Source organism: Stomoxys calcitrans, chromosome 2 (assembly GCF_963082655.1).
Source record: "Stomoxys calcitrans chromosome 2, idStoCalc2.1, whole genome shotgun sequence".
In the NCBI taxonomy this organism is placed as follows: domain Eukaryota; kingdom Metazoa; phylum Arthropoda; class Insecta; order Diptera; family Muscidae; genus Stomoxys; species Stomoxys calcitrans.
In genome coordinates this window covers 105,243,835-105,260,548 of record NC_081553.1, presented here as the reverse complement: position 1 = coordinate 105,260,548, position 16,714 = coordinate 105,243,835, and the positions used below count along the sequence as shown (strand labels likewise).

General features: G+C 38.4%; 1 protein-coding gene across 4 annotated transcripts in view; it reads right to left on the bottom strand.

Annotated features, from left to right (window-relative positions):
- LOC106086489 (homeotic protein proboscipedia) overlaps positions 1-16,714 on the bottom strand; it is a 228,078-nt gene that overhangs the window by 14,798 nt on the left and 196,566 nt on the right. For all 4 annotated transcript variants that reach the window (XM_013251181.2, XM_013251182.2, XM_013251179.2 and 1 more), the window contains 2 exons: positions 3,007-3,164; positions 2,568-2,682 (listed from right to left, as the gene is read on the bottom strand). In XM_013251181.2, the coding sequence (XP_013106635.2) occupies positions 2,568-2,682; positions 3,007-3,164 (273 nt within the window). The remainder of the gene's footprint in view (positions 1-2,567; positions 2,683-3,006; positions 3,165-16,714) is intronic.

The window sequence follows — 16,714 nt, the reverse complement described above, 5'->3', positions numbered from 1 at the left end:
CGCAAAGAAGCCATCCTTTGGATCCGTTTAAGTATTGAGCAGTAGGTGGACCTTTAAAGCGCCGTCCACCAGCCCACAACACCATATAGCATAATAGGTCTAAAAACTGCAGTATATACCCAATTCATGACACGCAGTCTAAACCCCCCAACTTTTGCCAACGGCTTTCTTGCAGGTTTATAGGGCAAGAGTTGCCTTTCTTGCCCTTTCCAAAATGTTGGATTTGAAGTTCAATTTCTTGTCCAGCCAAACACTCAGTTATTTTGCGCTTTCTGTTGATGGAACATTCTCTCGTCCTAAGGAGACAGGTTGCACTGTAGGCAACTTGTATCTCCTGCTGAAAAGAACTACTTCAGTCCTGCATGGATTTACCTAGACCACCTTCGGTAGCCCATTTTGCTGTTGCACGTAGAGCTTTCTTAAATATTGTATATCTCTTAGAGTGCTGTGAAACTTTCCCCTAACCGCAATTGTCACGTCATCAGCATACGCGACCACTTTTACACCTTTTTCTTCCAGAGACAATAATATATTGTTAATGGCTATATTTCAAAGTAGAGGAGACAGTACACCTCCTTGAGGCGTTCATCTGCTGACCCATCTTTTTAGATCCACAGAATCCAAGCCTGCCGTAATGCATCTGTTAGTAAATAAGTTATTAATAAACTTTCATACGGTAGAGTTGATGCCTAGAAACTTTAAATCCTTCATGATTGACGTCAGGAATATGCCAGTATTATAATAAAATTTGATAACAAATATATATCCATGGTGGTGGGTACTTGTTATATAATAGACTAGCTGAACCGGACTCGCACCGCTGCGCCTTCTTTTACTTTATATTTAGCAAAATTTTTCTTTGAATATTTATTTTCGACAATTAAGGGGCTTTTAGTGAAATACCATACTACGAAAATAGTAATTAGCTTGACTAACAGTTTAACAATATAAGTGCCTTTATCTGAATCCCATATAATCTTTATTGGTCAAGGAATTTAAGTTTGGGGTATGATAAGGTGGACTCCATTCTTAAAATACTTGATTTCAGTCCGATATTCTCATGGTGTCTGTCCCAAATACCTTAATTTGAGCCACATATTGCGATGTTTAGTAAAAAATTGCTGTTTGTGAGGTATTTTGGGAAAATTGGTCCCGAAAGTGGGTATCAATTCTTGCTCTGCCTCCCAATTCCTTTCATTTAGACCCCACTTTGACATGGTCGGTAAATATGTCCGATTTAGGGTTGTTTGCCATTTGCCATATTGCCATTGGCATCAAAATTGGATATCAAATTAATTTTCTAATCTCAAATACCATTCATTTAAATCTCTTATTGCAAAAGCCAGAAAATATGTCCGGTTCGGGATATGCGCCCTAAAAACTATGAATATCGAGCTCCACTGTCTTGAAGACCCAAATTGTCTTGGTGAGCAAATACGTCCTATTTGAGGGTTGTCACGGTGGTGGGACGTCCCCTAGACAGTTGGTCCCGAGTGTTGATATTAGATTCATACCCCCGAATACATTGCATTTGAGTCCCATTTTTCCATAGTCGGCAAACATATTCGGTTGGGGGGGTGTTTTGAGGGATGGGGCGCCCACTCAGTGACTTGGCTTTGAAAATATGTAACAGATTGGGGGAGGGGTGGACCAAAGAAACTTGGTCCTCAAATACATTTCATTTGAGTCCCATATTGCCATGGTCGGTAAAAATGTCCGATTTAGGGGTGTTCTGGGGGTTGGGTGGTCCCCCAATACAATTGGATATCAGATACGTTTTCTAATCTTAAATACCTTTCATTTAAGTCTCATATTGTCGTGATTGGTGTATATATATATTTGGTAGGTTTTGGGGTGGGGCGCTCCCCCTCCGCCCGTAGGTACCCTATCCGATATTTGAATACTAAATTTTTGTTTGTAGTTTACTATAAGAGAGGACACAAAATTTCGCTTAAAACACACTACCCATTGTCAAGATCTGGCGTTTCTAAGAATTGGGGTAAGGGGAGGGTCCGCTCCCCCTTCAAATATCACAAAATGTAGTACCCTATTTTCACCAGGGGATCATTATGCACCATTAGTAAAAATTTCAGGAAAATCGGTTCAACCTTTTTTGGGTCTATAAGGAACACACAAACAAACAAACAAACCTACAAACAAACACAAATTGATTTTATATATAAGATTATGAAGCCCACCATTTCATTTTTCATTGAAATATGACAAACATATATTCTATGCTCTTAGGATGTAAAATCGGAAGATCGTACAAACAGACTCCCAAGAACGAATATTTTTAACCTATATCGCTGATAGTAAATATACACTGTGTACAACTAAGCTATCCCCACTCAGATTTTAATTTATAGGTATTCGAAATAAAGATTTTAAGGAATATCGCTAATTTTCCTACAATTTTAAAACCAAATCACATAAATCCAAGACTGATTTAAAATATTGACTAACAAATCGCATAAATCCAATGACTGATTTAAAATATATATAGCTATGTATGCACAAGACGACAACCAAACAACATGGGTAAAACAAAAGAAAATTACACTTACTACTGTCGGAGTGATCATCATCACCTTTTAGGCTGTCTTTGTTGTCCTCATCATCCGTTTTCGAAAGAGTTTGACGCTTGTGTTTCATGCGGCGATTTTGAAACCAAACTTTTACCTGCCACAAACCGAAAGTCAGCAGGGTGGTCGGACAAGGCAAGGTAACAGCAGCGGCAACAACCAATAATAAAAAGGGGAAAAAGAAGTAAAATCATTAAAATTGCCAGCAATTAAATGTAAGCACGAAAGCAACAAAACACAGCAAACACCTCAAGGAAATGCAAAAAGGGAAGACATCATTTGGTGCTAAAATTACCCTATTTACCCTCTTTTGGGCCAAGGGGCACAATCTTTGGGTTAATGATGGTCTGTCTTTTCTCATTTCCTTGTCTCTGTCTCTCCATTTCAGAGTGATTCGAACTAACACAAACGATATACTCACCTGCCGTTCGGTCAAATCCAAACTGGCTGCAATCTCAATTCGCCTTGGACGACATAAATATTTATTGAAATGAAACTCCTTTTCCAATTCCAGCAATTGGGTATTTGTGTATGCGGTACGCAATCGACGTGGCAGGCCATTCTCTGGAACGAATTCAGCTGCAATTGAAAATTGCATTTTCTTGATATGCGAATAAATGGGATTTTGAATAGGACACCAGTGAACCAAATAAATTGCCTTTGCTGTCTTTGTACTCTCATGCCCTCGTTTCTTTCTTTCACTGGCGCCATCCCTCTATTGATTACTATGCAACATGCAACATGCTATCTACCAAGCGGTATCTTTGTACAAATTATTTTTCAACACTTTGTTATCTAAGAAAATAGGCCACCATTGTGGTGGGTGTCCCATTATCTAGAGATACCAGAGAGCTTGAGGCCCAAGAGGCATTGGAGACTTGGTAGTGACAAGAGGTTTAGAGAGTAGACAAATTTTTGGCATTTGGTTTGGTGTTGCTAAGAAATATTGCATTCATTTTATGAGTACCTTTTGTGTGATTTAATTCAAATTTATATACCTTAAAAATAATTTTAATATTCCTTAAACGATAACAAAATTAAATAAAAATAAGCAGCGAAGGCCAAAAGTCGGGCTGTGTCGATTATTCAGTTCCCTACACCTACCATATAAACATAAAATGGGTAATATCATTAAATGGACTCTATAACTGGACAATTGGTTCAAACGCCTGCAAAAGTGGGGAATAGTTTGAAAAACAATAAAGCGAATTTGGATGATAAATATTTGTTTTTGTGTTCTCTAATCCCGAAATATAAAAGGCAAACCTCGTATATGGACTTATTTAAACAATACATGGCACAGCTGTCGAAGGAGATACCAAAACACCATGTGCAAAATTTCAGCCAAATCGGATAAGAATTGCGCACTCTAGAGTCTTAAGAAGTCAAGGCCCAAGATCGGTTAATATGACTGCTATATCAAATCATGGGTCGATTTCGCTCATTTACAATCCCAACCGACCTACACGAATAAGAAGTATTTGTGCATAATTTCAAGAGCCTAGCTTTGTTCCTTCAAAAGTTAGCGGGCTTCCGACAGACAGGCGGACGGACGGACAAGGCTAGATCGACTTAAACTGTCATTATGATGAAGAATATATATACTTTATGGGGTGATAGACGAATATTTCGAGGTATTACAAATGGAATAACGAAATGAGTAAACCCCCTTTCAATGGTGGAGGGCATAAAAACGACTGACTGATTATCAGCACAAAGCACGTTTTTAGGGACATTGGCTTCATTATCTCGAGTTCAGTACTACTTACGTTCTTCGTTATTGAACATTAAATGTTAAAAAGAGAATGGCCTTTAATGTTTCGGAGATATGGGTCTCCAAAGTCCCCAAAGTCGCCAAATAGCCAAAAAAAAAACGAGATTTTCAAAACTTTGAAGCCTCAGCAGAACGTGTTAGCATCTTCCAATTGTGGTAAAGTTTTGGGAATCTAACAAAACGAAACATTTTTGGGTGGTGCCGCCAAAAACATTTTACATCGATTTTTTCCCTTTGAGATAAAACCACCCTAAGCTGCCATATATACCGATCCCCCTATTTAAGTTTTTGGGCCCATAAAAGCAGAATTTATTAACAAATTTCGCTGAAATTTGCCACAGTGAGCTGCATTAGGCTCCTCGACATCCATTCTATATATGGTCCAGATCGGGCTATATTTGGATAAAGCTGACATATTTACCGATCTCCCGAGTTAAGGTCTAGGGGCCATTAAAGGCGGTTTAATTAACCGATTTCTCCAAATATGGATACAATGAGTTGTATTTAATCCCTACGTATCCCGGTGCACATCGGATTATATTTATATCCAAATATAGGGTGATTTTTTTGAGGTTAGGATTTTCATGCATTAGTATTTGACAGATCACGTGGGATTTCAGACATGGTGTCAAAGAGAAAGATGCTCAGTATGCTTTGACATTTCATCATGAATAGACTTACTAACGAGCAACGCTTGCAAATCATTGAATTTTATTACCAAAATCAGTGTTCGGTTCGAAATGTGTTCAAATTTTGACAAATTTTGTTCAGCGATGAGGCTCATTTCTGGTTGAATGGCTACGTAAATAAGCAAAATTGCCGCATTTGGAGTGAAGAGCAACCAGAAGCCGTTCAAGAACTGCCCATGCATCCCGAAAAATGCACTGTTTGGTGTGGTTTGTACGCTGGTGGAATCATTGGACCGTATTTTTTCAAAGATGCTGTTGGACGCAACGTTACGGTGAATGAACACATTTCGAACCGAACACTGATTTTGGTAATAAAATTCAATGATTTGCAAGCGTTGCTCGTTAGTAAGTCTATTCATGATGAAATGTCAAAGCATACTGAGCATCTTTCTCTTTGACACCATGTCTGAAATCCCACGTGATCTGTCAAATACTAATGCATGAAAATCCTAACCTCAAAAAAATCACCCTTTATAATCCGATGTGCACCGGGATACGTAGGGATTAAATACAACTCATTGTATCCATATTTGGCGAAATCGGTTACGGTTAGCTACCATATAGAGGCCACCGTAGAGCAGAGTCTAGCATGTCCGCTTATGACGCCGAACGCCTGGGTTCGAATCCTGGCGAGAACATCAGAAAATATTTTCAGCGATGGTTATCCCCTCCTAATGCTGCAAACATTTGTGAGGAACTATGGCATTTGAAAAAATGGTATGGCAGCCATGTAAAAACACCCCGTTCAGACTCGGCTAAATAAAGGAGGCCCCTTATCATTGGGCTAAAACTAGAATCGGACATCACTCATTGATGTGTCAGAAGTTTGCTCCAGATCCTTAATGGAATGTTTGCATTTGCCATATAGACCAATCTTCCTTTTTATGGTATAGGACAGCGAATTATGTTTAATCCCTCTACGTACCTGGCAAATTTGATCCAGATTGGATAATATTTCGATATAGCTGCTAAGGTTTTATAAACGGTGTAATTTTCACGGGATTTGATGTAATGAGGATAAAATTTATATCCGAGGTGGTGGGTATCCAAAGTTCGGCTCAGCAGAACCTAATCCAATTTGGCTGAAATTTTGAGGAATGACTTTCAACAATTGTGCCAAGCATGGACTAAGTCAGTCCATAACCTGATATAGCCGATCTCCCGATTATACTTCTTGAGCTTCTAAAGGGAGCAATTCTTATTCAATTTGGTTTAAATTTTGCATATGTCGTTTTGGTATGACTTCCAACGACTGTGTCAAGTATGATATAAATCGATAGATAACGTGATATAGCTGCCGTATTAACCGATCTCGCAATTTGAAAATTTTTCTCGATTGACTGCAATTTTGGAGGTGGTATTTTTTATTACTTCTAACAACTATGACAAGTACGGTCCATATCGGTCAATCACTTCATGTAGCTCATATATATATTGAAAAAGTTATTCAAAGAACTTGACAAATGCGATCCATGGTGAAGGGTATATAAGGTTCGGCCCGGCCGAAATTAGCACGCTTTTAATTGTTTTCTTAAAAAATTTTCAATTTTAATTTTTGTTTTCAGAAAATTGCAATTCGGGTATTTTGTTAGTTTTTTCAAAAAACTACGCGTTAAAAATCACTCTTTAAACATCTCTTGTTCATAGTGAAAATCTAAGACGAGTCAGTAATCAAACTATTTTCGAAATTTACCAATTTTCTGTAATAACGTTGCATGTCCGTGAAGATAAAGTTAACTTTAACTAGTAGAGACACAAACCAATTCAGTTTTCAGCGTAATGTTAACACGTTAACAGAGCTCTGTTATAAAGTTAACAGCAATAATAAAAAACGGTTTTAGCTCCAAATTCCGCAAAAAAAAAAAACAATTAAAACCCAAAATATACCAAATATATATTTTTGAAAAGTCCTTGGTCCATATAAGCGATAATTGACGCTCTTTTTTTCAGTCCGCCACAATGGGCTCATCTTTCTCCAAAGTGAAATTTCTCTGATATGGTCGATACAATCGAATATCTATTTTCCTTCAATACTCTGTGTGTCTGTTAAAGCATTTCTAGAAAGCCCCTGGTCCATAAAATAAATCCCCAAGCGGTTAATGACGCAATTTTTTTCAGTCCGCTACAGTGGGCTCATCTTTATCTAGAATAACACTCGTGAGAAAAGTTGTTTTATATATGTGATAATGGTAAATATTTATATAATTTTAATATTTTTCGGGAAATGCGGCGTTTGTTATATATTTTGGTTTAATATTGTATTTTTTTGCGGACATTTTTTTTGTTAACATTACGCTGAATATTTAATTGGTTTGTGTCTCTACTAGTTAAAGTTAAGTTTATCTTCATGGACATTAACGTTGCGGTCTATAAAAGTGAAGATATCTATTGGGTTGCCCAAAAAGTAATTGTTGGTAATATAGTAGTAATATAGTCGGCGTTGACAACAAACTTTTTCAACGGCTTGTGACTCTGTAATTGCATTCTTTCTTCTGTCAGTTATCAGCTGTTACTTTTAGCTTGCTTTAGAAAAAAAGTGCGCGAAATTTTGTTTACATTTGTTTGTTTGGCGTCAATTTTAATATGGGTACCACATGTATTGAAAGAAATTCATTTAACAAACCGAATCAACGCTTGTGATATGCACCATAAACGCAATGAATTCGATCCGTTTTTAAAACGAATCATAACTGGAGATGAAAAATGGATTGTTTACAACAACGTTAGTCGAAAAGGATCATGGTCCAAGCATGGTGAACCAGCTCAAACCACTTCAAAGGCTGATATCCACCAAAAGAAGGTTATGCTGTCTGTTTGGTGGGATTGGAAGGGTGTGGTATATTTTGAGCTGCTTCCAAGGAACCAAACGATTAATTCGGATGTTTACTGTCAACAATTGGACAAATTGAAAACAGCCATCAAGGAGAAGCGACCAGAATTGGTCAATCGTAAAGGTGTCATATTCCACCAGGACAACGCTAGACCGCACACATCTTTGGTCACTCGCCAAAAACTGAGTGAGCTTGGCTGGGAACTTTTGATGCATCCACCATATAGCCCTGACCTTGCACCATCAAACTACCATTTATTTCGATCTTTGCAGAATTCCTTAAATGATAAAACTTTCGGCAATGATGAGGCTATAAAATCGCACTTGGTTCAGTTTTTTGCAGATAAAGGCCAGAAGTTCTATGAGCGTGGCAAAGGAAGGTGGAAGATGGCAAAAGATTATCGAACAAAATGGCAATTATATATTTGATTAAAGTTCATTCTAAGTTTTATTAAAAATGTATTTAATTTTTTTTAAAAAATCCGCAATTACTTTTTGGGCAACCCAATAGCTAAACTTAAATTCTTGAGAGCACGGGAAGCGAGTTTATCAGTCGGTTTAAATCAAATTTGGAATTCTGTGTTATATTTGCCTTAACTATTTTAGGTTTAGAACACATATGTTTGAAGTTTTTAGCCGAGATCTTTATATAAAATATTTGGCTTTATTTTGTAGTTACTTTAAACTATTTTTTGCCACCTAAAACTACCCCACTTAAGAATTGAACTGTTTTTCCTGTGCTCCACAAAAACATCATTCAGTTGGAAAAGCTTCGAGCAAAACTTTCATGACATAGGCTTTCAGCTGATGTCTCTATGACTAAAGAAATCATTAAAGTTTTGTCCCAGTTTTCCGTTCAAACGCCACCCTTGAACAACACTATCCAGTGTACTAGTTCCAACAAATAGCAAATATTTTCCCCCCTTAATTTTTCCCAAAGAAACTTCCTCATCACTCTTGTTATGGGTATTTATTTCTTGATGGCAGCGGCGGTATTTTATAATTAAGATGTTCAACAAACGGCAAAAAAGACGTTAAGTAATTAACAAAGCACAAACCAAACATGAAGAAAACCCGAAAAAAAAAATTCAAATCAATCAATCAAGTTCCATTTAAAAAGTGTGTACCATATTTACTTTACGGCTGTGGCGAGAGCGGCGGCAATTTACTCTTCTTCTGATGCTGTGGGGAATTTTGCCTATGGTGCTACTGTTTTGAAAATTTTCAAAATTAAGATGTTTTGAAGTTGTTTTCATGAATAGATCGACAGTTGATGTGACAGCTTAGAAAGAAGAGAAACGCCCGCAAGCAAATTTTTAATGAAATTTCTATAAGTAAATTAATTGGCAAATATATAGAAAAATTAAATAGATAAAGGCAGGGGATTTTAATGGAAACTCTCAAAAATTGTCTCACAAAACTTGATGAATGAGTAGAAAAAGTTAACGAGGGATTTTTCAAAAAATTTTTGTTTGTTTCTCTTTCGAGACGAGCTCAATGCTCGGAGATGCAAATGGAAAAGGAAAGCCAAAGATAGCAACACACACCAACCATTATGGGACGCGTTTCATCTTTGGTGAGAAGACTATTCAACCATATTAGGTGTAATGGCTTCAAGGGCCGTGCGTTGGTATATTGTATTTGAATCGTATTAATAGCGAAAACGCATCTATGATACAATTACCACATTAACCACACTCGACAACCCTGACTATTAGCTGTACTTTTCCCAATGCATTTCTTTTGTGTATTGACAGACATTCTTTCTGTGACAAATTACACTTCTTCCGTGCTACACATGATTTTGTGCATCTGTTGGAAGTTGTATTGTACAAACAAAAATTGTAAAATTTAATTATCTTCGCCCTAACAGGCAAAAACTTCAAAAATGATTTTTAGAACATTAAAAAAAGGAAAAAAATCGCTGATTTAATATTGCCAAAAAAGTAATTGCGGATTTTTTAAAAGAAAGTAAATGCATTTTTAATATAATTTAGAATGAACTTTAATCAAATATACTTTTTTTACACTTTTTTTCTAAAGCAAGCTAAAAGTAACAGCTGATAACTGACAGAGAAAGAATGTAATTACAGAGTCACAAACTGTGAAAAAAATTTGTCAACGCCGACTATATGAAAAATCCGCAATTACTTTTGGGCAACCTAATAGAACACCTTTTATTTTTTTATTTCAATAGTTGGCGGAAGTTCTTAAGCTGAGCTCTACTGAAAGTTACAGAGAAGGATCTTTAGTAGATACATTTTACATAGCTAAAATAATAATAAATGTTAGCAACATTAGAATGGGGTTGATCACTAAACTATGGACCGCTGTACTCAGATGAAAAATGTTTAAAATTTGTCGTCAGAATTATTCCGTGATCTCAAAAGTATTTCTCTGATCTCTTTAACAATTTGGTTTAAAAGTTTATTCTCCATCAGAACTTTTAATGTTTTCAAACATACCTTACCCTTCAAGCCTTTAACCATTATCCAATACGCGTACATTGCCTAACGTTTTTTCTTTTCTGTCAATACTGAATTCAAGAGGAAAATATGATTTCCTTTTTGGCAAACAGAAGAACAGAACAAGATGTACAAACAACAATGCTTGCAGTGCAGATAATGATATTGAAAATTATGGTAACATATGCTAGGGCTACAAATTGAATAACAGGATGCTGTATGTTACCTCGTGCTTTGCAATACAAAAGGAAATTCTTTTCAAACTTTCAACAGAAATGAATTTTGCCATATTTTTGCTTTCTATGCTTTTATCTCTAGCAACTATGTTCTGTATTGTAGCCTTGTGTTGTCAAATATTAAGGACAAAGAAGTTGGTGAATCAATATCTACACAGAAAAGGGGTTTCTATTGTTCTTCCTTTTTTTTGGCAAAGCGGAATGCATAAGGAAACAGTTTGGAATACATTGCAGCATCTAGTAGAAGGCGCATATACCGGTGTCGACTGTCATTGGGAAAAATGCATTGCATGCGACATTAATGCAATCAATGCTAATATCCAGTCATGTGATATGAAAATACGAGGGTTGCGAAAATGGCGAAAAAACTCTTGCAAAAGCGGCAGAATGTTAAGCCACAATGGAACACTATATCGATAAGTTGAACTATATCATCATATTTGAAAAAAATGTAGCAGCGAATTTTAAAGAAAATACTGAGAAGTATTAGATCACCTAAGCCTCTGTCGTCGTTTAGGAAAAGCTCACCTTTTACTAACTGTGTTATATACACTGCATGGTGAAGGAATCCTTGAGGAGCTTCAAACCATTTAAGTCACCCGGAACTGATGGTATATTTCCGGCGTTACTACAGAAAGAGGCAGACTATCTGGCCAAAATTTTCACAGCGTGCCTAGGACTTTCATATACTCCGAAAGCCTGGCAGGAGGCAAGGGTGGTGTTTATACCTAAGCCCGGCAAGGCAAGTTATGCGACACCAAAGGAGTACAGACCCATAAGCCTTACGCCCTTTCTACTCAAAACCATGGAACGTATTGTGGGCACCATGATAAAGAGTATGACATCCAGCGAACTGCTCAAATAAGATTTTTTTGAGGTTAGGATTTTCATGCATTAGTATTTGGCAGATCACGTGGGATTTCAGACATGGTGTCAAAGAGAAAGATGCTCAGTATGCTTTGACATTTCATCATGAATAGACTTACTAACGAGCAACGCTTGCAAATCATTGAATTTTATTACCAAAATCAGTGTTCGGTTCGAAATGTGTTCATTCACCGTAACGTTGCGTCCAACAGCATCTTTGAAAAAATACGGTCCAATGATTCCACCAGCGTACAAACTACACCAAACAGTGCATTTTTCGGGATGCATGGGCAGTTCTTGAACGGCTTCTGGTTGCTCTTCACTCCAAATGCGGCAATTTTGCTTATTTACGTAGCCATTCAACCAGAAATGAGCCTCATCGCTGAACAAAATTTGTCAAAATTTGAACAGATTTCGAACCGAACACTGATTTTGGTAATAAAATTCAATGATTTGCAAGCGTTGCTCGTTAGTATGTCTATTCATGATGAAATGTCAAAGCATACTGAGCATCTTTCTCTTTGACACCATGTCTGAAATCCCACGTGATCTGTCAAATACTAATACATGAAAATCCTAACCTCAAAAAAATCACCCTTTACAAACAGCATGCCTATGTCAAAGGAAGGTCGGTGAAGACTGCCCTGCACGAGGTTGTGCATAAAATAGAAGAATCATTCGATGCCAAAACGTACACACTATCGGTATGCATTGACATCGAGGGGGCTTTTAACAATGTAGAGCGACACACTGATCCAATCGTTAGACCAGTACCGGATGGACCCGGTCCTTAGAGACTCGATTGTGTGTCCAAAGGCATAAATATAAGGGAGAAAGTGGCACAGGGCACTCCACAGGGGGGCATTTTATCGCCACTCCTATGCGTGACCACCATAAATGACCTATTACGGATGCTGATTGAGGAGGGATTTGAACCCATCTGCTACGCAGACGATGTTATAATACTTCTAAGAGGTAAGGATCCTAACGAGCTATGCAAAAGGGCCGAAAGGGTCTTGCATGTGGCATATGACTGGGCTAGACCCAGAGGTCTCAATGCTAACCCAGAAAAGACTGAAATATGCCTGTTCACGAGGAAGATGAAGGTGGGCCAATTTAACGCACCGCGTTTCCTCAATAAGACGATTTCGATATCTGACAAGGTCAAATACTTAGGTGTGATCTTGGACAGGAAACTGAATTGGAAGTGTCACATTCAGGAGCGTACAGAGAAGGCTGACAGATGTTGGGCACTATGTAGACGGACCGTAGGCTCGAAATGGGGCCTGAATCCTAGGATAGGCCACTGGTTCTACAGGAGCGTGATTAGACCAATACTTACCTACGCCTCAGTAGTTTGGTGGACTGCTATGGAGAAAAAGTGCAACATAAGGACCAAACAACAAGTTCAGAGAATATGTTGTCTTGGCATAGGCGGAGCGATGAGGACCACGCCCACTGGGGCACTGGAGACTATTCTAGATATACGACCCATTGACATACAAATTAAGTGTGAGGCAGCCACTACGGCGATGGGAGAATGGATTGAGGATGGGAGATGCTCATACCACCGCGGCATAATCGAGACGACGATAGGAAACCTTGAAGGAAGGGGAGAGGTTTCCTATTGGATACCTGAAATGAACCTTGAAGTCGAGTGCGACGCACCGCTGCCGTCGGCACAGTCTTGGATTGGCGGAAACCCTAGTGTTGCCATCTGGAAGATCATGTTAGACGGATGGATCAAAGCTAGAGGACAGAGTGGGCCTGGGGGTTTACATTGAAAACCCAGGGACTGAGATCTGTTTTAGACTGCCTGACCATAATACGGTCCTGCAGGCGGAGATCCGGGCGATCACGGAATGGGTGAAGTGGTGTGGTGCTAAAGCTGCAACAATATCCAGTATCTGCTTCTTCTCTTGTAGTGCAAATTTTCATATATATATTTTAGTGATATTTATTGCCGCTATATAGACCGATCTCCAGAATTAGAGTCTTGAGGCAATAAATTGGTAATTTTTAATCCGATTTCGATGAAATTTGGATCAGTGAATGGTCCGATATGGACGATGTTCGGTACAAAGGTGTAGAGGTCTCTCAAAACGCACTGTTTCAAATTTCATCCAAATCGGATGAAAAATGTCCCTTTTATGGGCTCAGTACTCTATATCGGGAGATCGGTCTATATGACAGCTATATCCAAATATGGTCCGATCTGTACGATATTCAACAAAAGGTTTAGAGGGGTACCAGAACTCGGTGTGCCAAATTTCATCGAATTAGGATGAAAAATGCTCCTTTTATTGGCTCATTACACTATATCGACAGATCGGTCTATATAGCATCTATATCCAAATATGGTCCGATCTGGACCACCTTTGACAAGAATCGGTAGGAGTCTACCAGAACACACTGTGCCAAATATCATCGAAATCGGATGAAAAATTACCTATTTATTGCCTCAAAACTTTAACTCTGGAGATCAGTCTATATAGCGGCTATATATACCTAAATCCGATTTTATGAGATCAGAAGATCCGGTTTATATACAAAGAACACGAAATCATCAAAAATTGTGTGCAAAATGTTTTTATACCCAAGATATCTGCAAAATTAAAAACATCCAGCTTTTAGGTATAAATGGGTAAATACCCGGGAATTTACCCAATTTACCGGGTAAATACCTTTTGGGTATTTACCCATCGCCCATCTCTATTTATGGCGGTTGTTTGACCGATTTTCGCCTATGGATGTCTCGTACAACTATGCACTCCATAGAGTTAGTAGAGGTAGTAGTGCTAATCTCTGGGGCAAGGAGGAATGCTCGAGGAGAGAATGTCATTCCCGATCTTAAGTCTTTGCTTCTGTTTGTTGGATGTATGGTCACGAAAATCGCCCTAAGATTTAGGTAGTCACATGGCTGGTGCTCCACCAACTTTGGGCATTTTTATGTTTTGCTGCGGAGTGACTGACCTTATACGATAACTGGTTTCTGCAAAGTGTTGCGTTGGGTCCTAATCCATCAAGGAGGAGGCGGGGAACCAAACGACCAAAGAGCTGGCCAGGAATAGATGGCTGATTGGCTCAAGTTGGTCGACGGAATCAGTGAGCCCTCCCCTGGGCTGGCTATTTAACGATGACAGTGCTTTGGATTGGCAGGATGACAATGGCTCTCTGAGTTAACGTTTCCTTGGGCTAAGGAAGCATGACTTTGGAATGCTGATAGGAGTCTTGACGGGTTACTGCAGCTTCAGTTCTTTGAATTCGCGCTGGAAGCAGTTAGAGGAAAATTTTGGCACAGCGTGCGATGAAGAGGTAGATTAGGAGAAGATTGAGCACGTTTTTGACACAGTCCCGCAATTGCAAGGAGAATAATGGGTAAACACCTCTTTCCGGACATGAATTTCCTCCAAAGTATCTTGTCCTCTTGTCATTTTGGAGTTTTGTAGAGGCCTCAATTGGGGGACTGGACCATCTCTCACCGGTAAATACTTCTTCCGGTACCGTCTGATATCCTTTCTGTTATGTTTTGTGCCTCGGCTTGAATTTTTTGTCGTTTTCGCTGTCTGGTACCGCAGAGTGGTGTATTTCTAACTGTTTTCTTTCGTCTTCTTTTTCTAGAACTAAGGTCTCCCAGAAAAGCTGCTAGTCACTCCAACCTTACCTTACCTAAACTTACCTTCATTAAGTAGAGAACGGAATGAAGAGTGTATATTACAGTACTTCTGCAACAATCCTTAATTCTACTTCATTCTATGCTTAGATGTGGGTTCAAGTCTGGTATTGAACATATTCCCAAGTGTTGGGATGTAATATGCGAACGTTGAGTATTGACATAGAAAATGCTCAAATGTTACTTCGTCCTCCCCAAAAGCCCAACTTGTATCATGTTAGCAATAAATGCATTTGTGTCCCCATAGGATCTTTGCAGTTCTTCTGATTGCTGTGCTGTTTCACAGTGTTACCTGTACTTACTTCGCCCACATTCTTAACTCGGACTGCGTCGCAATGAAGGACTCCGAATTCTTCAAGTTTATTGACAACAATCCCCTGTTCGAATTTTGAATAACAGTTTTGCGCTAATCTAAGATCGAAATCGAACCTCGACCCTCGCACTGGTAATCCGAGAACGCTACTAATTGAGCTGCCGGGTCGACCTGCTCTTCCATGTAACTCTAATATGAAATTCAGGTATTTGACCTTTTCGGATATTATATTCGTTCTGTGACTTTTCGTTTTTCTTGAAAACCTTGCTCTATAGATTGCCGAACGCTATCTATAGTGCTGTATATAATAGATTTGGCACATCTGAACACTTAGGCTATCTCATTGCTGTCTAATAATCTTCCAATATTTGTCCAATAACCCTCGTAGATCAATCAACTACTACAAATGTATGCACTTTGGTGTTTCATGTAAATTTTATGCAATTTTTGTTTGTCATCACCAAGGCAAACAATGAATGGATCGAGTAGTTCAATGGTAATGTCATCGTTGCTACCAACACCATCATCCTACTCATCGAGGCCATAGTCAAGAGCATCACCTCAAAACGATTTGAATTTTCCCATAGTCATCACCAGCATCATCATTGTCATTGTGTCATTGAAGAAACACCGGAAAATCCGAAGTCAGAAACTTTATCTAAACTTTCGAATGTTTTGCTTTACAAATGCTATCAAAAGTTCTTGCCGTTGAGTTCCTGTATTCGAGAAATAGACATACCTTACATTCGATTCCAACAAAAAGGAGTCCAAAGGAGCGTTGGTGGCGCCTTGCATAGATGAATTTCAATGTGCACCTTTGCTTTCAGTACTATTGGCCCAAGCCAATGTAATTCGATTTCAAAACGGAATGCATGATTGTTGATACATAGAACTTTTCAATTTTGTGGAGTTTCTATTAAGCCATGGCCTATAGTTGGGTATTCTGCCTCGAGCGTTTGTTAGCGTTGAAAGAATATTTTCCAAACGAATTGCAATCTAATGGTCTAATGTTTCCGTTTTAGTCTCAGGAAAATTGATTTAAACTTTTAAGGTTGGTTGCTTGCTTGCTTGCAGGGTTGGTAGGTTTGGTAAATTCAACGATTATTTATGAGTTATTCATAATTTTGTGGTTTATGTGGAGTCAGAGTGTAAGTAAGTAAGGTCCAAATGCATGCATTATTTGCCAACAACCAAAGGTTGATTCTGGGATATCTACACTTGACCGTATCTTTCCATAAGCATTCCTATAATAGCTTGAAAAGTGGAAGTGTCTGTATATTAG